Source organism: Equus quagga, chromosome 17, assembly GCF_021613505.1.
Source record: "Equus quagga isolate Etosha38 chromosome 17, UCLA_HA_Equagga_1.0, whole genome shotgun sequence".
Lineage (NCBI taxonomy): Eukaryota > Metazoa > Chordata > Mammalia > Perissodactyla > Equidae > Equus > Equus quagga.
In genome coordinates this window covers 57102722-57129976 of record NC_060283.1, presented here as the reverse complement: position 1 = coordinate 57129976, position 27255 = coordinate 57102722, and the positions used below count along the sequence as shown (strand labels likewise).

The following is a 27255-nucleotide window of genomic DNA, read 5'->3' as shown; positions in this document are numbered from 1 at the left end:
GAAAAAAAAGACAAATGTATAATGCATAAGGAGAGATAGTTCTTTATTAAAATAAATCAACTACCCAACCACACCTCCAAACTAAAACAGAAAGCATCAACATGATCTATATTTTGAAAGAAATTGACTTTGGAATAATGCTTGCAGCTCTGGGCAATTTTGTGTATGTGAGCTAGAGGGTAGTGGAAAATAAATTGCAGTGACTGGTCAACTGGAATGACCATGGCATTTCCTAGGATAAATGTTCAAAAATCCTTCAACTGTTAGAGACAATAGGACTATCTATCATATAAAGAGAAATCTAATATAACATATATCATTCAAGTTTATCCCATTGATGAAAATGAAAGACGTACTCTGAACAGATGAGGACGAAATAAAGTGAAAGGAATTAGTGCTGATGAATTATCAGGCGCCTGAAATCTTCACTATATTGTCTTTCCTTTAGTACAACGTAGACATTACATGTGGAATTGCACCCATTTGCGGAAAAAACAACTGTGGATGTCAGATAGGGTGATATTGTAGTAATTCCTGTTAAGGGATGAAGGCCTGAATTAGAGGCATGGCAGGAGAAACAGAAGATAGGAATTGGAGAGCTGTTTTTCGGGAAGGCCAAATAAGGGTTTTGTTTTGAGTTGGATGATTTTAATGGGAAGCAAGAGATTTCAAAGCCATGTTTCAAGCCTTCACAACACTGGCAAAAAATAGGAACATTGGGAGAAGACCCATCCCACCTCCTCTGATAACGCAAAAGAGTTCTCAAGCATGTGCAAGAGAGAAATATTACCCAAACTAGGATTTTAAAAGTATACTTAAAAACACATCTTCTTGCCTTTGTTCTGTTGAGTTTTTTGCTTCATTTTGGTTTTTTCCTTCCTTCTGACCCACTTGAGACTTACCCTTCCTAAACTCTACTTCCGTTCTAAGCCAGATCCTCATCGTCCAATACTAACACAGCTAAAATGACTTTCTAAGCCTGTTAGGCTGATTTGGTTTCCTTTGTCTCTTTCCTGTGTTATCTGGCATATTGCTCTCAGATTATCATTCCTCAACTAGAATATAAACTCTTTGAGGGTAGAATTGTTGTCTTGCAACTCTGTACCCTCACTGCCCAACACAGAGCTTAGCCCATGATAAACATTCAGTATATTAATTCATTTACTCTTTCATAATAAGTTGAACAACTTAAAAGATTATTACTTAGATGGCGAACACTTTGGGACAAAAAAATACCTGGTGATATGGAGTGTCTTAATAGGAAGAGTTCCTTCTTCTGGCTGACTAGATTTTTAAAAAAATCCCAAGCATCCTATCAAGGATACCAAGTAGGAATCCTTGACAAATTTTGGGAGAAATATAAAACCAATATCCTGAGACTACAATCATTTATCATCAAGTAGCAGCTGTTGTTAAAATTGATATTGATCCCTGGTAGATTGCAACTAGTGTAACCTTGTTATATCATCGCAAAATTCTCCCACTACATCATTTAGCTATGAGATGCTTCCTTAACTTGTGTTTTCTCTTTTATATTCAATCACGTGAGAAAAAAAGTTGTTTATAGTGGTAACCTAAAATGTTTGTCATCATTTTCCAATTAAATATTCTCTAGAAGAAAATATAAATGCATAAAATATAATGATTATTTTGAAAAGCCATTCTATGAAAAGGTAGTTTTCAAATTAGAAGGAGCTTATAGGTGATCTAGTTCAATCTTCTCATGACTGAAACGAAGAAACTGAGTCTGGTTAAGTGGTATGACCAAAGCTAAAGTGTCAAAGAGTTAGCTCTAGAATGTGAGAGTCCTGACAGTCAACTTAGTTTCTTTTATGCAATTACCATTAAGGGAATGAAAAGCATTAGTTCCATAAGTCGCAAGAAATTTAATAGAAATTTGAAATAAGAAACTTCCTTCCTCTGGCCCCTCTGTTATTTTAGGAATATGGCCTCCATGTGGGAGTATTGAAGGCTGGACTCAATTTCTAACTCTGCCCCTTATCATTTGTAGGTTATCTAAACTTGCCACAGCTCAATTTTCTTAACTCTTAAAATGAGACAAATAGTATCTATCTAATAGGGCTTTGTGAAATAGTTAATTTAAAACACTTAGCATAGTACCTGAATTATAGTAAGCACTCAATACGTTTTAGCTGATATAACTATTATTATTTTTATTTCATAAAAATAAGAAGTCATGATTTTGATTTATTGAACTATAAAGTAAAAACTCAACTGAAACTTTCATAGTTTCAAATGTCATTATTGAGAATGATGTCATTGTGTCTGCATTATCATTTTGCTTGAATTTCTACTAGTCTATACATCATTAGCATATATGGCACAATATCATAGATCCTCCTGGGGAGACCAAAGATTTCTTAGATTTCAATTTTTTTTTTAGTAATGAATTAGTAAAAATCTCAAAAGTTGCTACAATGTGTGTGACTCCCTTATTAAAATATCTTTATCAAAGTTATGAAGTCTAATCTGAAGGCAAAGCAAAAGCGGTGCAAACACAAGGATATAGAATCGTACTTTCTCAGCAGTCAACTATTAAGCTTATATTCAATTATTTAGGAACTGATCAGATTTTTTGAGATATCAAATTCCTTTATTTTTCTTCAACTTTCACCTATCTTGCCTACATTTTGTCCAGTTTTTCACTTCATTTGCATACCCATCCTAGGAGAGAAAGGACAAAAAGAGGAGGAGAATGCAAATCTGTTAATATAGTTATTTCTCAGTAGATTGGAAAGAAGTGGAGAAAGGTTTAAACTGTAGTGATAGATCCCTTGTGGGTCACCTGCTCCACCAATGCGCAGCTGCTACAATTCCTCTGGCCTGGATAATTGAGAGTCCATTGAGATGTTTGAAAATGAAGTGGAGCACTTATTCTTTAAATCTACTCACCACAAATGAATGAATGATCCTACAATTGAAACTATGTCTTCCTCTGTAAAAATACCTCTACATTGAACTAAATTTTCTAATATCATCAAAGCTAAAATATCTTAAGCCACATCATTTTTTAGCCGTTTTTACTCATTGATGTTTCATTTAATATAAATTGATTATACCAAACAAACATAAATTTACGTGACTCCAAAAAAAGAGACAAAGCTTGTCCACATTAACAGAAAAAAAATCTATGCAGAATTTCCAAAACAGTACTGAATATTTAATTGAAAATATCAGGTAGTGTGCATTTAAATAAATATATCAAGAGAGAAGAAAGGTGGCAATGGATCCTCAAACCTACTGATAGACTGACCGTACAAACGGACAAAGGCCAGATCATATAAAAGTAGATGTCAAAGCCACAACTCACAGCAACCTGCACAGGAAACCATATATACAGTACACAGTCCAGGAAACATACAGTGCAAGTATGTCAGACTTGCAGGAGGCCAGAGTGCCATCTCTAGTAGCAATCCAGGAAGCTAAACAATAACTTCTGTAATGATCGGCGCCAAATGGCCAGGACTTGATTAATAACTGACAGCTTCCCTGATTTTTATCCTCACTTTCAACTTAGGACCAACCAGAGAAAGCCAACTATGCACCGTAACCAACCACACAGGAAGCCCCACTCCTAGTCAGCCCGATCGCAGCTTCCCCATGCCAGCAGTCTGCAATCTCAGCAGACCTGCAGCTGCCCCTATTCTCCACTCGACAGCTTTCCCACTCCTCTGTCCGCCTTTGAGTCTTTGTCAAAACACAAGTGACAGGGGCTGACTCCCTTGCTATAGCGAGCTCTGAATAAATAGCCTTTGCTGTTCTCATTTGGTTGGTCTTCGTTTATTTCCACACTACTGAGCATCTTCTACATGTCCGTCAATGAGCAACATACTTAGATATACTAAAAAGTTAATCTTCACAATATTCTGTTAGGAATTTTTTAATCCCCATTTTACAGACGTAGAGAATTAAAGTTTGCATGAGTTAGATAGCTTCTCATGTTCTCTTATTTATATCACACTAGACTAAGTGCTTTCGGTATATTATTTTGATAAAAGTGCTTAATATTAAAAGGGGGTGTGACAATAATAATAATAATGACAACTATAAGTTAGATGAGTGTTTTCTAGCATTATTTGCATTTGTATCTATCAACTTGCTGGATAAATATCAACATTCTATTTTTTTTTTTAAAGATTGGCACCTGAGCTAACAACTGTTCCAATCTTCTTTTTTTTCTCCTTCTTCTCCCCAAAACCTCCCAGTACATAGTTGTATATTCAAGTCGTGAGTACCTCTGGTTGTGCCATCTGGGACGCGACCTCAGCATGGCCTGATGAGCGGTGCCATGTCCACGCCCAGGATCAGAACCAGTGAAACCCTGAGCAGCTGAAGTGGAATGAGTGAACTTAACCACTCGTCCACGGGGCCAGCCCCTAACATTCTATTTTTGGTTATTGACTCATTGTTTTAAGGTTATAATTTATCAAAATACATACGGAATTTGAAATAATGAAAAGCACCATAGAAGAAATAACCTCTAGAACTTATTTGCTATCAGAACACATCAGCAGAAATAATTAGCTTGTCAAATAGTGATTGTATAAAATGTTTTTCACAGATAATGTTTAGAAAACCTTATAAAAGAATGTAATTACTTATGATATTCACAAGGAAACAAGTAAAAATGAAATTTAGGTGATTCTAAAAAGAGGGTAATAAGTATTTATTTACCTGGCACTTTGGCTACTCTGCAATTTTTTTAATTGCATAATAGTCATATAAATACTACTGTGTTTATTTTACAAATGAGAAAAAAGTTGCAAAGATATTCAGAACATTATCTAAAGCTTCTCAGCTAGTGAGGAGTCTGTATCTAAAAACTGAATTATTTTTTGGTTTCAAAGTTCAGCAAATATACTCAAAAACATTTGATTAAAATTCACTTTAAGATACTCCCTTACCACATAAGTTGGCCACAGAACCTAAAATTAAAGTAATTTATTTTCTACCTATAAGATAATATAACAATTTTATAGGAAAGAATGGGGGGCAGCATTTACGTATATTAGAAATTACCATAAAAGTTACATAAAGCCAGATGAAAAAAAATAGGAAAATACAGATGACTAATAAGGCTTTTCTTTTAAGGAAGATTAGCCCTGAGCTGACATCTGCTGCCAATCTTCCACTTTTTGCTGAGGAAGACTGGCCCTGAGCTAACATCCATGCCCATCTTCCTCTACTTTATATATGGGACGCCTACCACAGCATGGCGTGCCAAGCGGGTGCCATGTCTGCACCCAGGATCTGAACCAGTGAAACCCGGGCCGCTGAAGTGCAACGTGTGCACTTAACGGCTGCACCACCGGGCCGGCCCCTAATGAGGCTTTTTAGTGCATGAAAATAAAATGATATTTAAGCACAATTCCTTTAACAAGGACCTGAAAAAGTAAAAATAAATTTACAGATAACATTGTTTAAATAATAATGTGGAATAAGAGATGAAGACTAAAGGCCAAATCATTTCTAATGTGGCTTCTACTTTGTTTCATTAGTTCCATTAACTCAAGTCTTTATGAACAATTCCTTGCACTGAGCATAAATTAAAACAAACAGAAAGTTAGAATTTGAGGATCCTTATGAAAAGAAAAGATTCAAGCTCCTGGCCTTTATAACATTTCATGTTAAGAAAGAAAAACTATTTTCTTGACATTTCCCTGTTTTAATGAAAGTAATATATATTTGGCACAAAAAAATATAAATACCAAAGTTATAATTGACCATTTCACTAAGTGTACAGAGAAAAAAAACGCCTCCTTTACACATCTTAGATGTCGTTCCTTCCCATAAAGAAAAAGCTGATGTTCAATATCTATCAGTTGGTTTAATTTTTAAGACTTTTACTTATATCTCCTCCCCGTTGGGTTGCAAGACATATTTTTCATAGAAAACAAAAATTAATTGAGGTCTCCGTCTTTGCCTCTTTTGTCTCAGACCCTCCTGATGGGGATGGATGGGCAAAAGGCATAGGACAGGCTGGGGCATGCATTTTATAAGAAAATCACTTGGGAAATTTCTCAAACCACATGTATCTCAGACACTGAGGTTGATTCCAAGAAAAACAACCATAGCATGAAAATAACATGTTCCAATAACTTTGAAGCAACAGTATGTGTGGTAGAGGCAACTGCTTACGTTAGAATTCTGCTCTTCCACTGGCTAACTGTGTGACACCAGCCAAATCATTTAACTCTGTGACAAGTTTCTTCATTTGTAAGGTGGAGATAATAATCATGGGATTGCTGTAAGGATTAAGAGACTTTATATATATATTTTGATACATGGTAAACTCTAGGTGAGCATTATTTTCTTATTGCTGTCAATCTGAAATACAGCAAATAACTTGATTTTTAGAGAATGAGCAGCAACTTGAAAGTTTTCTTATGCTCATGATCAAGACAAATAGGATGCTATTTGTTCCGCTAGCTATGGTGATGTTCTCAGATGGAGAAGGCGAGTAAGAGAAAAGAATTGCCTTCTAGAAGAAATTAAGCATGGTGTTTATGTCTTATCAATGGGAGAAATTGATTCCAAACATTATTTTACTGCTTCTCCATACTGGCCAGTGAACACTTGATTATAACAATTATCATGCTGTGGTCTGTCTCTATATCTGTGTGACTCTTTCATTAACCTGGGCATTTCTTGAAGGCAGGATTTATGTCAAAATTCTTTGACTCTCAAGTGTCTAATAATGCCTCACAGGCAGAGGTACTCAATACATACTGAAAGAACGATGAATGAATTTTTAAAAATAAATGAATGAACACACGGATTGACAGTTTTCAGAGAAAGAATGGTATTCATATAGAGTGGGCTTAATATTTAAAATGAAATGTAAATTCTTTTCAGAAGCTTCTTTCAAAACTTAAATCTATATCTTAGAAACAATTCAGCAGTCCACCGAATGTGATTGATTTAGTTCAAGGATTGCACAGTTTTCTGTTTCTACTTCAACTTGACAGAAAATATTTAACGTCTTCTAAGTGAATGAAGAGAGCTGTACTTGTATTACTTCTTGACTAATAAGTCATATCATCTTATTAAGAAAGAGAAGTAGAAAGCCTATTTTGGTAAGAATTTTCATTTACTTATAAACGTACAGTTTTATTAGTTGGAATTTGTTGCAGATTTTTAAAAATTAAGGCTTACCTCATTTAAGACAAAAAAGCTTATCTCCTTTGGAAATCTTGGGGATGTTTCAGAGTGAATATTGTATCGCCCATGCTTGTCTTCCAAAATTAACTACATATGGCAAACTTGGCATATCTTTTGTTGGTATGGTATGTTTTTAATCTAGGAGTCACACTGATTTGAGCTAGATAATTATTTCATAATTTTAGTGCTTATAATATATTTCATGATTCTGTTTCTCATAAGTAATATAAGAAGTGGTATATAATTACTTCTTACCCTATTTGAGTCAATTCTTGCTCTGGAAGTATAGATGGGAGGTGGGATGTTGAAAGCCTGAGGGACCAGGTATTCCTCAGCATCCATCATATCCTCTAAATCCTCTTCATCCAAGAGATTCTGAAAGAACTTGCTGTCGTTTGGACTGGGAAGTTTCATACGATCATCACCCTAGAGGATTGCCCATCAGACACAGACAAAAGTGATTCTTCCTTCATCTAAATTTGTGGTCTTTGCAGCAAATTTATGTAGTATCAAAATAAATGGTGGAAAATTCATGTACACATTTAAAAAAATAATCCTTTAGCACAGCTACCAGGCATAAAGAAGACTTTAACATATTTAGATATGACAGGGTAAGATAAACAAATTTAATACAAGAAAAATGTGGTAAATGCCATTAGAGATGAATAAAGCAGAATGCTATGCTGTTTTGAGGAAGGTGTAATCCATTTCAGATCTGAGAATAATGGTAAGCTTTATTGCAAGATGGCATTTGGGCTGTGACTTTAAGAGTAAATAATAAAGGGCAATTGACTTATCAATCTTTATTTTATTCCACTGGTTTGATAGTGTAGAGTTATCAGGATGCATAGGCTCCCTGATTTGTTCTATAGCACAAAATTGTTAAAGTGATAGCGTTCGAAATCACAGTGCAAGTACCAAAATGCTTATTATACTCTTTCTTACCTCACCTATTTATCATATATATATTTTTATGTTTTCAAAGTTATGTGATACTTTTGTAAATAATTTGTTCAAGAAAATTAATTTGGGAAAAGGCCAGCTGGAAATCATTATCTTTTAAAACCTGGCTTTTATCTGCATACCAGACCATTGATATGAAGATAAAGGCTACCTTGTTTTATTGAGGAAAATTAGCTCAGTGTAATACAAGGTTCATTTGTTTATGGTTTAGGTAAGAATAATCATAGAGAAACATATTACAATTTTTACATTATCCAATCCACTTTTTCTAGTGCTAAAGGTAAAAATGTTCTTTTGACCTGTTATTTGATTCATATGTACATATAATTCATATCTACATATGTACATGCGGATATATAATAGTTTGAATCTAACTCATTGCTTGAATATTGAATACCTCCCAAAACAAAACATATGGAAAAATATTTTTCTAGGAAGTTAAATGTCAATATATTGATACTTTTAATTCATTCTCTTCAGACATCGGCAAGATTAAAACAAAAATCCATCTTTGATTTAGTCTGAAAAGGAAAGATTATAATAATGAACATGACTTCCATTTAAAGTTAATAAAAAGCAGAGTGCTAGAAGGCTTGTCTGAGGATGAAGGCCTTGTTATATATCTGGGTAATCATAATTACCTAGTTGTTCAACAGCAGAGGCACGAGTACCAAGGGAAGATGCTTAGAGGTGGTTCTGACATCAAGTAAAAGGCTCTTTCCATAAGTCATTTCACATGATGTTCTGCTTAGTTGATTGACTTGAGAGTGGTGATTCCCACAGTTCCAAAGTCCAGATATTATTCATATTTTGTAGTGAGCTTCCCATTGAGATATTCTTAAAAATCTAAGTCAAATGTACCAACCTGAATAACTAGATATCTTTGAGGGTCTCGAGCCATCCTCGAAAATTCAGCGGCCAGTTCTTTAAATTTAGGTCTACTGTCAGCATCAATCATCCAACCTAGAAATTCACACACAATGAAAGAGTCAGTATATCCACAATTAGGAGAAGAAGTGAGATGTAAATTTCATGAAAATATAGGCTAAGTTCTGAAAATGTATTTTAATAATAACGATCTGAAAAACAAAGAAAGCTAATGAAAGAAACAATACAATAAGGGAGGCTGTATCTCAGTTTGTTGATATTCATAACTAAATGTAATATACTATATTCATCTATAAAAGCTATAAAGCTTGTTTCTTCTTTTTTGGGAGTTCAGTTTTTATTCTTGTTCTGGGATGTTTTGGGGTGTTATTTTATACATCATTAATGTCACCTGAATTGTTTCTCTTTTGACAAAGCTCAAATGCTCTATATTCTGTAAGCATCTACTTAAAAGAAAAAATGCTGTTGATGCCAAGATGCTAATGAGAAAATAGGTGTTTCTGGAACTATTGAAACTGAAAAAGGTTAACTTCGCAGTGAGGTATCAGTTTCTTTCTAACTAAATATTGAGTAAATAAAACTATGCTTAGAGGAAAGGGCATGCTGACCTGAACTGGAAAGCACATTTTTTATTCCTTCTCTCACTGTCAGAATGTATCACACATCTCATGAATATAAATCTGAGCAGACCTGGGTCCAAAGTCTCTTATTAATAAGTTGCTTTTTCACCTTCACCAGTTTGTTTCTTTGCTAACTCTGTGTAAATCAAAAAGGGAAAACCCCAGATTACACAAGAAAGATTGCTGAACGTTAATCTCACTTAAATTAAGTCAGAAACTCAAGAGACTTCCCTAATTCTATTTAAATTAAGAGCCTAGGCTTCCAAAACACATTTATAATACATATGTGTCTGGGGCATAGAACGGAGAAAAGGTAATAGTTAGATGTAAACAAATGATCAAATTGAATAAAAGTCAACATTCATAATGTTTTTAGTTCAATGTAGACTCATTTCTTCCCATTTCTCACTCTGCCCTGCTAATTTCCTGTTGACTAAAACTGGTAAACCTATTTCCATTTAATTCGTTTTTTGAACTATCAGTTTCAAGCTTTCTTTCTATTTAGATCATTTATTTAGTCTGTGATTTTCCCATAAAGATTACTAACATTATTGTGACTAATTACATTTTGTCTTTATGACAGACAATTTGACTGTCATGGAAATGAGAATGAAAGTGACATGACTAAGAAGAGTAAGAGTCATATAATTTTGACATTATAGCGTGCAAGCATGATATTGCTTTACGTTAATATTCATAATAAAAACATGTTTTGACATGCTCCTTTCGTAATTATCTTGAATGTTTATATTTTTCAATACACAGCAACATTATGCAGTCAATCTGCAGTATTATTTTACTAAGAATGATGACAGTGATGATAAATTTATTTTGCAATCTTACATTTGACCATGACCATGTAGACATCAATAGTGCAGATGGGAGGCTGGGGCAAACGTTCTCCTTTCTCTAATAAATCAGGGATTTCTCGGGTTGGAATTCCATCGTAGGGTTTTCCTCCAAAGGTCATCAGTTCCCAAATAGTGACTCCTAAATTGGAGATCAAATTCCTACATAAGCATATCTAACAACATCCTTTGAACAACCCAGCAATATGCCAGTGGAAAAAGAAACACTGCCTAGAGGGCAATCAAAAAGAATCCAAAGAAAGGCTCTTCAGATTCCTATGTCCATTATGAGAAGCCCAATGCCCAAATCCTTGTGGGAAATTCAGTTCTCTTATTATTGTCTTGAAATTTTTAATGGGTAGCAGAGCCAATTCAGAGTGGACATCAGAATACAGAATCTGTTCCCCCATTTCTACGTATAAGTAATGCTAATGCTTGCTCACCCAAGTAAAGTTTCACTACACCACATTAGAGCCCATAAAACAATATATTCACCATATACACGTATATTCAGTACCAAGTAAATATGATCACAGGTAAAATCTGATATTGACTAATTTTGATTAACATTTTCTCTATTAAAAGCGCTGAAGGCTGAGCTGGGGTTCCAGAATGATTACCTTATGTTATGGCAGATAATTGTGGCTTTTTTTTTAACTAACACAAAGAGAACAAGTGGAGCAAAACAGATTCATTTCTTTAGCCCATATGAGAGCCTGAGTGACAAACGATCCATACATACGATACAATAAATATGAAGTGAGCATAATGACATTGAAGAGAATCAATAATAGTTTATTCCTTAGACAGTGAAGTGACCTTCTTGAATCATCAGAATACTGATTTCCTCTGTAAAGGCAAATAACCCTAAATATTAGCATGTAAATAGCCAGCTTTGATAATAATAATGATTCTGACATGAGCAATAATATATACACTACAAATCTATTCTTTATGATCTAATAATTATGCAATTAAAAAGTTGCATTTTTCTTAAGTATGAAGATTGTAAGTTCAAAAATAGCCATCTGGGCAAAATAGTATTACTAAGTGAATTTTGACTAATGCATATATATAGGTATCTTTTAATATAAAATCCGTTTATTAGTGCTATGTTTTCCTTTCCACTGCCATCTGTAATGAATTATTTATTCAAACGTAAGTTTACTTTAATCCATAACAGTTCTCATTGATTGATAAAAATATGAAGCTTAAAATACAAATGTATATGTGAACTTCAAAATATCTTTCATAATAGAATCATTATACTACCTCATTTTTTATTGATATTTACGTCTTATGATTTTTAGATACAATGTAAACATGTAACTATGACACAATTTAACTATTTGATCTTTATTAAATCCTACTTAATTTTGCATATTAGAGAATGACTCCATAGAACCAATAATTTAAACTTACTGTCCATGAGGCAGGCTGGAATAAGTTAAGAAGTGGATGACTGTCCGTTTCTATTCAGTCAGTCACAGGTATAGAATATGTATTTAATGAGAACATTTTATTAAGACAAAATAGATGCTCTCATATCTCTATCGGAACTTCTAATATAAGCAAAATGCGAAGCAATTGAAAATAAAAATAGTAGAAAATATAATAAAAATAAACATCTAAACGCAAAAACAAAAGCAGAAACATCAAAGTTCCCACTCCTGCCAATAATAGTCTAATTATATTTTTCAGGAATGATGACAGAATAGGCTTAAAAAGAGATGGTTTTGTGTAGAAGGACAATTTCAAGAAAACTAAATCAGAAACATCCTCAAAACATACAATACAATTCTATCATTTGAAGATATAAACCATAGCTGATGGATATTTATTTTTATGAAAATAAAGACATACCCAGTGACAATTTTCCACAAAGCTGCACTATAAACAAGATTATGTATCTTTCCCTGCCTTATATGCCTTTTGCAAGCAACTATGATATATTGTAAAAATCTTAAAATGCCTTGTGAATATGGATTGATGACCTGGTCTATGCTTCAAAACAGAGTGCTGTCTGTCTATCTCTCTCTCTCTCTCTTTTTACTGAATAGCTCCTAAGAGATCTTGTAACTCAGCATGAAGATAAACATTACAGCCTGAGTGACAGGATTTTCCCCCAAAGATAAATTTTACTATTAAAAATGTGATTGCCCTGCCAACATTTACATATATTTTTTTAACTTATTTTAGAGGTCACTTAAAATTTGCACGCAGTAGATTGCCACATTTAATTCAGGGAAATATAAGAAGAAAAAAAGAGAAAAAAATTATATATAATAATATATAAATATACAAAATATAATTATAAATCTATTTATATTATACAACATATGTTAATCTATATTATGTAATATATAAGTGCTTATCTATCTGCTAATGTGTAACACATAAATCTATCATATAGAGAGATTTTTATATAGTTTTTCTATTTAGTCCTCACAGTGTAATAACTAAGTTTTGTCAAGCAGTTCCCTGTACTTGTCTAACACACACTTTCTACTTTTAATCTGAGTAGAATACATGAAGCCTTCATGGAAATGTTAACACCTCCTATGACATACACGTGTGACGGGAAAAAACACTTTATAGAAATGTCTCAACTTTTTTTAAAGATAATTTATGCTTTTCTAGATAAGAGGCATACATTGTCTAGTGATGAAATAGCTTAATTCTTTTTTCTAAAAAGAAAAATTGTATATATAAAACTAAGCTTAAATTTGAGTAGAATAAATTGTACTGTGCTTTTTATGTCTCACCACCACCTTTTTACTTAAATGGATATTGCGCTTTTTATTTGTAAGAAATGCTACTTTTAGATGATATATTTTAAGCTTAGAAAAGGTGTTGATTCCCTCTTACTAATACCTGGATGGACTTAAGTTGTAAATAGTTAGATAGATGCTAAGTAGCTCATCTCAACAACTGAGTTAAATGCAGTTAAATAAATGTTCTAATTTTTAAAATCACAAAATTTTCCAGTTCATATTATTCACCCTACAATATATCTGTTGACCCCAAAATTGGTTTGGAAATTAGAATCAAAGCTGCAGTTAACAGTCCTTTCTCTTATGTCACATTTGTTCTTCTCACCTACTGCTTTTAGTAATGTTCTTTGTTGTAACAATAATCATTATTTTCATACTATAAAACAGAAATTCCCATATGCAAAAAAAAAAGCTTTTTAAAAAAAATTTTAACATTCATTGCATGCAGAGTTATGTTATCAAAGAGTTGTTGAAAATTAAGGCCATGAGATTCTATAAAATTATCCCTAAACTAAAATTGGTGGTTCTTTTTTGTCCTGTCAAAACGATCAGACAAATTGCTACCAACCCAAAGGTTATGGCAGACAACTCAACAGAGATATCAATGTATTACTTTCTAAAGACCCCCCAAATAACAAAAAAAGGCAGGTAACAATAATATTTAGAGTTTTGTTTTTTTAATGGAAGAGCAAAGAGTTTGTTTCTTGAGGAAAGAAAACTTATAAATAGGTATTTCCAACACAATAAAGTAATTTGGCTCATGATGTTTTACATGAACTTAATATATTTATCTTTGCCTTTAAAGCCTTAATTCACAAGGAAGATTTATTTACCATAGCTCCAAACATCACTCTGGTGGGTGAATTTCCTATAGTGTATACACTCCAGAGCCATCCACTTAATTGGCATCTACAGAGAAATAAGAAGTGAAAGTTTTACAGTTATATAAAACGTCATTTTTTACATTTATTTCCTAAATGTGGGTCTCCAGATTCATCTCAATTGCATTTTTCAATTGTGTGTGTAAATATAAAATAAATATAAATACAAATGTTATTTTTTAATACAGGAACAAATGAATTGAATATTTAAAATTTATAAAGTGAATTAACCTAAAGATATATTTATTTTTTAAAAGTTTCATAAATAATGAAAAATAAAGCAATAAGTATCACTTGCTATAGTTCTTAGTCAATGTTGATAATTAATTAAGTTACTAGCTAATATTATGATTCATAATATCAATTCTAAACATCTAACAATGCACTTGTACAAATGTGGTCATCTTATATTTTTTCCCGGAGTGTGAGATTCCTTATATTTTCAGTCACCCCTTTCACTCTCAGACAAATTTCAGGCCACTGGTAAAATGGACCCTTTCTACGCTTGCCCTTCCTTCTCCTCTCATATAATTTGATCACTAAAAACCTAAAATAATGAATTCCGAAGTTAGCCTTGCTTTGTCCCCCAGCCACAAATGACCTCCCTCATCTTGGTTAGCCAGTATTGAAAATATGTACCATTTTCAAAATAGGAATTATATGAAAGAATGTGAGAGGATCAGTACAAACCCACCGTCACTACAAGAAAAACAACTCAACTCACAGCCTGCTGATGGTGGGTCAGCAGAATGAGTTTCAGCTACGAAGGACAGCATTATACAGCTGGGACATAATTAGATTCTATGGAATAAAGATAAACACTTCCACTTTGCAGTTGAAAGCTTAAAATGAAATCGGTCTTTGAAATCATGAGGTTGGCTGCTCACCAAGGTGACGCCAAGGTAACTCCATGACAGAATCATGGTATTCAGTGAGAGGGAACAGAGACACATTGAAAGCAATTTCCCCATGGGCAAAGAGTTAGCCGACTTTATGGACTACGGACTTTGTGGTAAAGAAGTAGTTTTAAATCACAGGTGGCTTGATAAAGACTTAATGGTTACTAGGCATTCAAAGCTGTAATGAATCTTGCTTTAGACAAATCTTACAGCTGCATGTTCTCAAGACAAGTGAAGTCATGTGATTTATAGACTTCCACTTCTGTGCAATCTTGTAATGAATTTCAAAACTGTGGTCTCAAACTGTTGCAATTTTGTACTAAATAAGCAAAATAGGCCAATAAAAATCAAGGAAAAACCAGATAACACTATAAAACTGAAGTTTTTTAAAAAATAAATTTTGTGTCCCTTTGCCTTCTAATAAGATTTGAATATATATATTTATATAAGAGTTTAGGGTAAAAATCAATGATAAGCATTTGGAAACATATCATTGCAAAATATTTATTATATATTTTAGGACAGCCCACATGAACAAGGCTCATCATAAACATATTTTTATGACATATGAACAATTTCTTTTGTTAGCATAAGCTTATAGGTCACCGTAGGTTAAGGTTGCATTTGCTTATTTCATTTGGCCTCTTCTGATCTAAGTCTTCCCAGGTCTAGCTAGAGGGACCGCCACATGAAGTGGAGATATCTTCGTTGGCTCGCCAAAGACGACAAGCTAAACCATGGGTTAATGAGGAAAGATGAGAGCTGGAACTAAGGCATAGACTGAGACCATATGGTCCGTGAGAGAGGCAGGAACACAGGAGAGTCAGAAAACGGAGAAGAGCCAGTGCCACTATTCAGATGTCTAGGATATAGTAGCTTACATTCTAGTGGAGACAGTCAGACAGTAAATAAAGTAAACTGGGAAATCATACACTATGATAAAAACTGAAAAAATAGAGCCAGGTAAGAAGAATCTGTTGTATCTGGTATGGGAGGATTAGAAGTTAAATAGGATGACCAATTTTCCAATGAGTTATGGTTCTTGGTAGTAGCCAAACTTCTCTCTAGTCTACGAGAGAAAAGTTGTGTCTCTCTATAATAGTCAGTCCTATGTTCTTAGATCAATGAAACAATTTCTATGGCCCTGGATGGAAGTGTAATTTCTAGAGTTCCTAAGGATCCACCCACTTCCCAACACTGGACCTGACATAAGGGACCATGTGGATCCAGTCACACACTGTCTTATTTTAGCTACTTCTCAGAAATGAAATTTAGTAATTTATTCTATATATATACATTTTTTACCCTGCGCAGGAGAGAAGGCAAATGGTAGAACTGGGACTTTATCATTTCTTAAACCTCAGGCTTATTGGCTTCTTCCTATAACATATAAAAAGATAAAAGGATATCATACTATATTTTCCAGCAATATTGCTCTCAAAAAGATACTCACCTTTCCTCCGTCAGCATTATACTCTTTTTCGTCTCCTTCCAAGAGTCTGGCTAGTCCAAAATCTGTGATTTTCACATGGTTTGGAGATTTCACTAAGACATTACGGGCTGCCAAGTCCCGATGAACGAGCCGCCTTTCTTCCAGGTACATCATTCCCTGAAAAACACCGAGTTCCCCAACGGAAGTCAGCTAATGCCTAGGCTTGCCTGTGTCTAAAAAGGAGTTTCTCAGTGCTCAGTTGAAAGCGTTTGATTCCTCTAACTGAAGTCAGAATCCTGGAATGTTTTCAAAATTAGGGAAACCTGGGATAAAAAAGCAAACCACAAACAGCTTTTGGCCTTTTCCCCCTAAAGTCCTATAAAGAAGGATGAGTGACCTGCACATGAGCTAAATGTTAGATGATTTTTTCTAGAGACTTGATATTCTTTAGCAGACCCTTTCATCAGTGAGGTGTGCACGTGTCCTAGTAGATAAGCTGGCATCCACTCAGACTGACCCACACGTTCCTAACTGTTTTCTTCTCAATAACTTCTGCTTTGTATCGTCTTCTCCCTACGTGCTTGCTCCAAACAAATACATCTATGCACAATTTTAAAAAGTATTTCACATGATGGTTTCATGGTGTCAAAATCGCAACCATAGATTCTATCAAGGCTGAAGAATTATATTATTATTATTAATTATGCAAAAAATGAAGCATACCCTAGGGGCATTAAAAGCCCTAATTTAAAAAATGATTTCGATGACATTAGCAGTCATTATAAAAACCCACAAGTGAAATTACGTAGTTTGTAATGACCCTCAAATTAGCCTTTAATATGTTTTCTTCATAAAACATATAGGGTAATTAAAAATAAAATGAACTGCTAATCGCTAACAGAGATATAGCTGGCTCTTGCCCCAGTATAGGCACACACACATGCATGTATATCTATATGTACATATACATACATGTTACATATATGTATATATAACATATATATTAGAATGTACACAAATTTTTAAAAGTAATCCATAGAAGCAATAATTATTAATTGTATTCCAGCAGAACCTAAAAGTCATTAAACACTAGCCTTAACAAAAAGGTTTATATAAAACCAAGGAAATGAACTCAGAGGCCTAGATTAGGGTAAACATATTTTGTTCAAGTGAACCTATTTTTATTGAAGAGTTATGGGAAATTCTCTATCTGAGGATTTCAGTGGGAAAAAAGTTGTCATTCAAAAACAAATCAGAATTATTGTAAAATGGTTGAAGCATACTCTCAAACCAATTGCAAAACAATGCTGTTGGCAGTTAACATTACAACTGCAGGATTTGAAGGATTAATGGTTGCTGATATCAAAACAAGAGCTGTGGAAAACAGACACATAAATCACACAGGTCAAAAAATAATGAACCGTATACCCAATGTACTGTAAAGAGAAGATTGCTTCAAACATCATCATGAGCCAAATACTATATAAATGCCCATTAAACCCGAGCAGTGGAGATACTGCCTGATATGGTCCAATCAGTCAGCAGTTGGGTGACACCATATGTATTGGTGTTTTCAGAAATCAACCCACGACTGGGATTTATGAGGTTTTTTCCCACTTTCCTAAACTGTATTTTCTGTTTGATCACACCAAATTGGAATTTCCTTGAATAAAGTGAGTCTGGAAACATATAGCCCTTGTATAACTTAACGGATCAAAAAGTAGACTTATTGCCATGAAGATAAAGTGTTTTCAATGATTTTGTCCCTTTAAGAAAAAGTCCACAAAAACATTCATCTTTCTCTTTCTTACCACCTTCATATAAGAATGTGGAAAGCATGTTAGCAACAAGTTGATACTCAGATCCGCACAATTATAGAACACGTACTATGTACAGGTACTGTGCTAGAAACCAGAAAGACAAAAAAGAGAGAAGGTCTAGGAACTAAAGGAGGACAGAAGCTAATTAATGAAGTGGGCAGATATGGAATACAGACTTGAGCAGATTGGTGTGATATATGTAAGCATTTGGGGACAGCTGTATTTTGAGGACCGTTTGTAGCATAACCAGCATGTGTGCATGAGAGGGGAGACTTCAGAGAGGGACTGAGGCATAACTAAGGTTTGAATGATTGCCACCATTTGGACAAGGTGAGGAGAAAATTGCAGTTAGAGAGAACAAGCACAGGGGTATCACCAGCATGGTGTACCTGGATAAAAGTGTGTAATTCGGTATTTCTGAAGCCTTATGGATAAAGGAGGGGAAGTGGGGAGTGGGGAGACTGATAAAATAAGAAGAGGTTAAATCCAAGAAAGGCCCCTTCTATGTCATGGTAGAGAATTTGGACTTTGCATTTCATGCAGTATTCAGTGTGGTGATGTAGTCATTGTTTGAAAAAGGAAAGTGGCACAACCATCGTCGGAGTCTTGGAAACATCACTTGGTGCCAGTATAGAGGATGGGTCGGACATAGATATAGCTGAAGTCAGGAGCCACTGCCACAATGCAGAAGAAAAGTGATGAGAGTGTACAATAAAGGTGACGCATTGGCAGTCCATGTGCTACATATATTTGTCATATATATGTTTTTGGCCCAAATGCTGGACAAGTTTCAAACATCCTCTTCAGCTGATTACTGACTGTACCCCATTGAGAGCATCTGGTCTCCAGTTTGCCAGGATTCCACAACTCACTATTACTTTCAGGGAGTTCTGCTTTTATCATTTATAATTTCATCCAGCTCCTACATGCAAGAGTGTCTGAATCTTCAACAAAACTAGGCCAGAAAGAATACTAAGGAAAAGAAAATTTCAAGATATATATATAAAATAAAATAACCATCCTGGATAATTGACTGAAAATAATGAAGAGAAGGGAAAATTGAGAATGAATCTGCTTTTTGACTTTTGTAATTTAGGTAGACAATGATTCATTTAACTATCATCCTAATGTAAATATATATATATATATTTCTTAAACATGTTCAGGAATAGTAGTATATTCTATACCAATAGGGAATTAATATTCACCAAGATACTTAAGACTCTAATGACAAATTCTATGTTACAGGCAAAACTTCAAACAGTCCACAAATTCTTTGATATTTTATACACAAAGCCTCAGCAAGTGATAGCCTATCCTGAACCTCAAAACTATTTGTCCAGAAAAGTATTTCCTTTAAAATAATGAGAACTCAATTCAGGAAACAAGATGATAATCTCTATGCAGTTTCCCCCACCCACCTGACCACAATTAAAAGAAATAAAAACAGAAGCATCTATATCATTACCAAACCATCAAAATACATTTGTATGGTTGTTTTGTAACTATGAAACATCACTGTACAGATGCACACTTTCAAATACTTCATTATAACCGCCACCGTAAGTTCTACTTTCACATTCTGAATTAGCGTTGAATTGTCTGTGGACTGCTCACAATAGGTTTCTCCACATCACAGTCACTAAGATGGGATTTTCTTACCAGATGATCTCATTAGTCACATTCTCTGCTAGATTCCCTCAAAACAAAACCACTCCTTAAATAAGAGTGTGATACAAATAAAGAGGTAGACAGTTATTGGAAATAGCAGTGACAAAAATAAACTGGGTGAAGTCCCTTGAAATTTGAAGATGATTAAAGAAGGGTCATTCATTATGATAGACGGAAGCTGCATCGATTGAAAAGAAACCTCTTACTCTGCCCTATGGTAACTCCAATGCCCTTGCCATGCCAGCTAAGGTGGAGCACATTATGGGAATATCAACAGTGACAACTGCCACAGCCAATGTTGACTGAGTACTCAGAACATGGCGGGTCTTAAACTAAATTCCTCTACATCGGCAGGTTAACTTAATCTTACGAGATGCATACTGTTTTCATCCCATTTTAAATATGAGAAAATGAAGACTAAGAGAGGTCTAGTTACCTGCTCTAAGCCATCGATCTAATGACTGGCAGAACTGGCATTTGACCCCTTGCTGTGGGGCTCTGACATCCACGTTTTGAGCCTACTCCCTCTCTGGATGGGTCACAGGTTGTGTGGGTATGTAGAGATTAATGTGCATAGTGAACATATAGCTTTAAAAGATGCTAGTGCTTTTGCAGAAAAAAAATATTATTAGATATTTCTGTAAATTTCAGGGCATAATGCAGGTGATTAACTTTGTATTAATACTTAAAATTAAGCTAAATTATAGAACCTTTCATAATTTAGCAGGAATTTGTACTGTTTAAATAGGAAACTCAATTCTTGCTTTTGCCGCGGGGTATACAGGATGGTGGATGGGTTTCAGTGCAGATTCTGGAGTCAATTTCCTGAATTGAACCCCAGCTCTGCCATGTTATAGCTGTGTGACTTTCACAGTTTAGCCTCTCTGTCACTTACTTCTCTCTCAAGTGACCATAATAGCACATATCCCACAGTTGTTGTGATGATTAAATAGGTTAATGCAAGTAAAGTACCTAAATAGTAACTGGCATGGAGTAAGTGCATAACACGCAAGCTTTCTTACTGTTCCACAGATGGGTATCACCAGTCCCAACATGAACAAGAAATCACTTTCCCTCATTACCTTGAATTGCCTATTTCAGAAAGTCTGTGAGCCTCAGCTAATACATCACAGTGGGTTTCAATAAATGTTTGCAAATGGTGATACATATACCCGTAACCTACCCATCATGATCAATGTGTGGAGACAAATTTCATAATAATTACTGTTCAAAGTATTATTTTAATATTGATTCATCTGAGAATGCTGTCTTACAAGAAGAAGGAAAAATTAGTGACTATTAAAAGATTTGGTGCCCTTCATAAATATATCACAGATTCAGGAATTCAGGGAAGATGAAGGTCGTGAACAAGATAGGTCAAAGAGTTTTCAATGCTGCAGAATGTTTTCCACGGGTGAATAAAACAGTAGATTTGCTCAGCCAAAACGTCTCTTGTTTATCACTCAGCACTGAGGGGACTTTTTGGTAGATGTGTTTTAGGGTCATTTTGTCTACTTTTTGGTCCAGGTGCTACAAATCTGATTTTACCGAACTATTCAGAATTTACCATTACCTAGACCATTCAGAATTTTTAATTTTTAATACTTGCTCTGTATGCTTTAATGCGTTTTCAAAGAAAACTTATTTTCTGTTTTGCTCATACCCCTTAAAACGTGTGTCAATAAATACAAACTAGCTAGGGAAAGTCAAATTTTACTCTTGACTTTCTTAAACGTACTTTAATACAAAATCCAATGATAACTTTATTACCATTGAATTTAAAGTTTTAATCTCTGGTTAGAATCGACTCATAAACCTCTCTATGGAAAAAATCAGTGATTGACTTAATTTTAAAATACTGGTATTGACGAACACCTAGCAATGACCTTCTTTTCAATCTTATATTTAAGCCACAACTGTCTTGCAAAAAACGCATTATTATGTTTTAATCCAATGTGAAAATGTATTCTGCTCAGCTGCAGAAAGCTAACAGAAGTCAAGAGAGACCAGACTATTTCTGACGATAAATATTTGCTTCCCATATATAGGCCACGCGACAATTTCATCAAACACATGTGTGAAGCTAAAAATTTCAAGCTGCTGTCAGCTCTCACTTGCATTAATCTCTGGAGTTAGCAAGAGTACATTTTCTTCCGTTTTCATTCTAATAAGCTGAAACTTTCTTAATAACAGGAAGCTTCAGGAAAGCTAGCTTCAAATGAAAATTGCTCCTGTTTTCTACCTTTCCTTCTAAATGCAATTCTATCCCTGAGAAAAGGATCCAGGTATAATGCTCTCTACTGTTAGAGCAAAAGATATGAGCATGCTCAAGGAAGAAAGGGACCTTTTTGGATGAAGTCAATGATATTACCCAAAAAGTACATGAAGGGAAATTAACGGGGCTCTGGACCTGAATCAACTGAGACAACCAGCAAAAGCTGGTTCATTGCAGACTAGAAAGAACACAGAACTGAGTGTTGCAAGACAGAAGAAGTCCTGGACACACTGCTCACTAGGTTTATCACAACAGATACTCGTCTCACTTCTCCTATAAAAGTGACAGATTGGCCTAAACGATCTTGAGGTGTCCTCTGGTTTTAAATTTTTATTCCATGATAGATGGAACTGTAAAACATATCTATCTAAAATATTAAATTGTGGGCCAATAATAGACACACAGAACAGTGAAGAAAGAAGTAGAGTAGATTTCTCACTTCAAACATTTAGTGGGAACCGTGGAGTGGTTTAGCAAAAGTCAGTTTAGTGCATCCAGTGATAAAGATGACTGACTCTAAAAAATAAACCACCGCTACTTACCTACCTGTGTGACTTTAGTTAATTTATTTGTGTGTTTCACTTTCCTTATCCATTAAATGGGGATGGTAGCATCTATCCTGAGGATTGTCTTGAGGATTCAATAACTTAATGTTTGTAAAACACCTACAACATTCAATATTCTAAGATACCATGTGTTCGCTAAATAAATAACCTCAAATTCATCCCTCTTATTAAAAATACACTTTGATCACTGTAAGAGAAGGAAAAGGCAGCCAGCTGAAACACCTGCTGCTTATTCAGCGCTGCTGGATGTGGGAACCTCTGTTTCTCATTCTCTTTGCCCATGAATGTTCTTCCTATTATTCTGCTGGGAAGGATAGAAGCAGCTTCACGTGGCTGTTTTAGACTGGCTTTGAGTTCACACTCATGGTTAATTTTCACATCTCCCAATTGCACCTATGATCTTCAAGAGAATTGTTTAGGTTGCAGTTCTTAAAAAAATTTTGAAATATTGAGGACAACTGAATTTCTGTCGTTTTAATAACGTGTAATGAGAGCATTATTTGTTGCTATTTGAAAGATATTTTTCACAAATAGTCCCAATAATATATTTGAATGTGCGTATGTGTGTGTGTGTATGCCTGTACATATATATATATATGTGTGTCATAGATGCTGTCATGTGCTGCCCAGAAACCTCTTCAGGACCAAAATCCTCATCCTCTCAGCCTCTGGGACTATTGGCTGCTGATCTCAGCAGCGTTAGTTTTGAGGTATTGACGCCCCCAACCCAACTGCAAAGAGATCTGCTTTCCAGGGGTTTTGCCCCGTCACAGGAGGGACTCCAGTCATTTGTCCATGCAGAGTTATGAAGGCCACACCCCCCTGGATAATTATGAAGGGCTATTCTAGTTCTGGGAAAACCCCATGGGATTGGATAAAACCTCTGCTGCAATTTCATCATAGCCCAACTTTTTCCTCTACCTAATCCTGCTTTTTCACTGCCTTATAGGTATTGATCTTTACAACACACACCAAAAACCTTCCTGCATGCAAATCTGTCTCAGAGACTGTTTTCTGGGAGCCAGTATAAGGCAATGTATAATTTTTTTCTTTGTTTTCCTGCAGGATGTCAAGTACACAGAATTTTGAGTTAATCATCCTCCATAATTCATGCATGCTATTATCATTGTTCCCCTCTATACTCCACCCCAATCCCATTCTTCTATCTGTCATAAATAACCATAACAGTATTTTTAATGCATATCTTTCCAATCCATCATCCAAATATTTATTTATTTTTATCTATCTATATGTTTTTTTTTCTTTTGAGGAAGATTAGCCCTGAGCTAACATCTGCTGCCAGTCTTCTTCCTTTTGCTGAGGAGGACTGACCCTAAGCTAACATCTGTGCCCATCTTCCTCTACTTACATGTGGGATGCCTGCCACAGCATGGCTTGCCAAGCAGTGTGTAGGTCCACACCCGGGATCCAAACCAACAAACCCAGGGCCACTGAAGCGGAATTTGTGAACTTCACTGCTACGCCACCGGGCTGGCCCCAGCATTCACTGTTTTGAACTGTGGTAAGCTGCAACTTTGGAAACTCTGAGAGATAGCAGCCCAGGCAAAGACATCAGCATTTCCAGAGGGACTCCAGCTGTGAGTTTACTGGCTGCAGGTATCAGTGAAGAGCCTTGAGATAAAGAACCAAGATCATTTGTGAGGCTCCCTGGAAACTCCAGAAATATCTGGAAAAGGCTTCTAAGGGGCAAGTAGTTACAGGTGCCCTACAAGCAGGTTGGGCCAAGAAACAGTGAAATTTATGCTATTATTATGACATCTTATGTATCCTGAAGCCTATGAAGACAGCAGAAACTCAGATAACAACTTCTTGCCAGTTTAAATGAAGATAGACCATCCTTGTTCCTCAGTTACATGATGATACTTGATCCTTCTATGGTGAGGTTGGGCTAGAAAATGAGCCCAGGTCTAAAGCAGGAGTCCTTTTCTCTTATGTCCTTGTACAGGCACGAAAAACACTCCTAGAATTCTGTCAGAGGGAGAGTGCACCAGCTGAAACAAGGGAACGCATCCAGTGGGCTTCCAAATCAACATGAGGGATTGAGACAAAAACTGGAAGCTGTGATTCACATCTTTTTGAGGATTTTAAGGAGGAAAGAACCTGAGCAAGAGGAACATGGGTCAGAGCAGGCAGTTGGGAAGTAGCTGGGTGACTCCCAGAGGGGAGCATATAGGCACTATCACTGGGAGTTTTACGTGTGCTGGGCAAGCATTTGCATAGTGGACCAGGTCTGTTGGCATCCAAATAAGACAGAGGCAGAACTGAATTGAATGACACATTATATATGGATACCAAATTGGCTCACATCACATGAGAGCTTTTAGTGTTCTAGGAATTTCACGTTTTTTCATAGGAACATGCTTATTTAAAAATATTCAGCAGTTATAGCTAAACTCAACCTGAACTCAGCAGCTATAACTAAACTTACTCATAGATGAGTAAGCCACATTTAAGAAAATGTTATTGAAATTCTTTAGTTCTGTATGATGGTAGAAGTTTTGCTTTGTAATAAGAATAATTCATAAAAATTGATATAATTGTCTTAAGAAGGAAAACTGTATATACATTTTCCCACCCACTGAACTTTATGGTTTTCAACCAGCAGCATGCAACTCCATGAAACTAGAGAAGGTTAGGGATGATCTGTTTCTGCTCAGTTATAACTAAGGCGTTAGACATTCAACCTCTTCCCTGTGGTGTCTGACTGTGCTTGCACATGGTGTACGCTCAGAGAAAGGCTCAGCTTCTATCTGTTAATCTAGAGGTGGCTGTATTAATAGGTTGCACACTTCATTGATTTTTAATTAATTTCTAAAGAGACACAGAGGATAACTAGTCTAGCCCACAGACATCTCCGTTCTCGTTGTAATCCACATCTTTATTGATCAGCTGCCTAAGGAGCAGAAGTAATCCATTTTAAGTACACTTCTCTGAGAGTGTGGACACTATACAATTCACTCTTCCCACAGTCATCATATTGACAAGAGGTCAGCAAGAGGGGAAAACTGTAGCATGTTTAGTATATGCTTGATCCAGGCAGATAAGCATTTTTACCTGCAGTTTATTTGGTGGGAAAGCAGTGGCTTCTCACACATGCTTTTTAACCTGTTTGTTTGTTTATTTTATTATTATTATTTTGTTGTTTCTCTAAGAGAAGTTTTGAGTCTCAAAGAAGGTTGTCCTGCAAATTCTTCCAATGGAAATTTCCCAGAGCTTATCAAGGATGGGAAATGAAATTTCTACAGAAATGCTTGAAGAAAATGTAGGGAATAAGAAGAAAAAAATCTGTTATGCCTGCCAGCCTCAGGAATATGTAAATGGAATCCTCATTCATTCTTATTGGGAGTCTAATATCACTGTCTGGGGTTTGACCTAAGGGTTGTAGGGTTTGATTTCCTCCATCCCATCACAAATATTGTAGACATTTAAATTTGTTCCACCTGCACTGCAAAGAAAAATCCTACTGCCTGAACAGCCTTTCAAATTTTGGTCTTATAGTTCATTTAATGCAACCACAAGCATGTATTGAGCGCCAGTTAAATGCTAGGCAACCTTCAGATTGTTGAAGATACATTCTTGAATCCACAAATGTTGGTTGGTAAAGTGCTTCCAGAGGCACCATCCTAAGGGAACCTAGCAAAACTAAAGGAGTTTGTTTACAAGTTTTAAATGTTTACTGTGTACAAGAGTTTTCCCATTATTGAGTTCTTAGAGCACCCATTGTCTATCTAACAATCATTCAGTTATACACACCGTCTTCTCTTAGTTTTATACGTGGTTTTATCATCTATTGACTATCGTTTTGTGTATATGGTCATAGAGTGTGATGGGTAAAATTGTTGTCTCTGGAGTCAAGCTGCCTGCGATCAGATGTTGGTTCTTCTGAGCTCTGTCAGGAACAAGCTATCATCCTTGGGCAAGTCATGTTACTTCTCTGTGAATCTGTTTCCTTGTCTTAAAATGGGAATAACAGTAGTACAGATCTTACTGGATTCTTCTGAGCTCCTATATACAGAGCACTTAAAATAGTCCCCTGGCACGGAGTGCCTAAATGAATGCTAACGATTTTACGTACGCAAACATATACAATGGTAACATACACAATTATATTTTGCCTTCCCCATAATATTTCAGTCTTCTCAATTAAGAAGAAACCTCTCCATGTTGTGTCTTCCACAGTAACTATTACTATTGTTGTCTGTCCAGATTCTGCTACACTAAAATCGGTACTGAATAGCAAATTATTTGTACTGTTAAGCAGATATATATCATTTTTAAAATAGCGTTAATGTTCAATTTAGTCTTGTTCATAGTGGAGGTAAGGTTGGCGCCCACCGATAGGAAAATAGACAATAAATTGACAAAACATGCCTGTGTTCTGTATGTTATATGTCTCTGAGTTAGAGTGTATACTT

The 27255-nt window shown here is 35.3% G+C and overlaps 1 protein-coding gene across 4 annotated transcripts in view; it reads right to left on the bottom strand.

Annotated features, from left to right (window-relative positions):
• ERBB4 (erb-b2 receptor tyrosine kinase 4) overlaps nucleotides 1-27255 on the bottom strand; it is a 1114677-nt gene that overhangs the window by 30580 nt on the left and 1056842 nt on the right. For all 4 annotated transcript variants that reach the window (XM_046644934.1, XM_046644936.1, XM_046644933.1 and 1 more), the window contains exons 21-25: nucleotides 16509-16664; nucleotides 14109-14184; nucleotides 10497-10643; nucleotides 9011-9108; nucleotides 7438-7608 (exon numbers count right to left, since the gene is read on the bottom strand). In XM_046644934.1, coding sequence (XP_046500890.1) covers nucleotides 7438-7608; nucleotides 9011-9108; nucleotides 10497-10643; nucleotides 14109-14184; nucleotides 16509-16664 — 648 coding nt within the window. The remainder of the gene's footprint in view (nucleotides 1-7437; nucleotides 7609-9010; nucleotides 9109-10496; nucleotides 10644-14108; nucleotides 14185-16508; nucleotides 16665-27255) is intronic.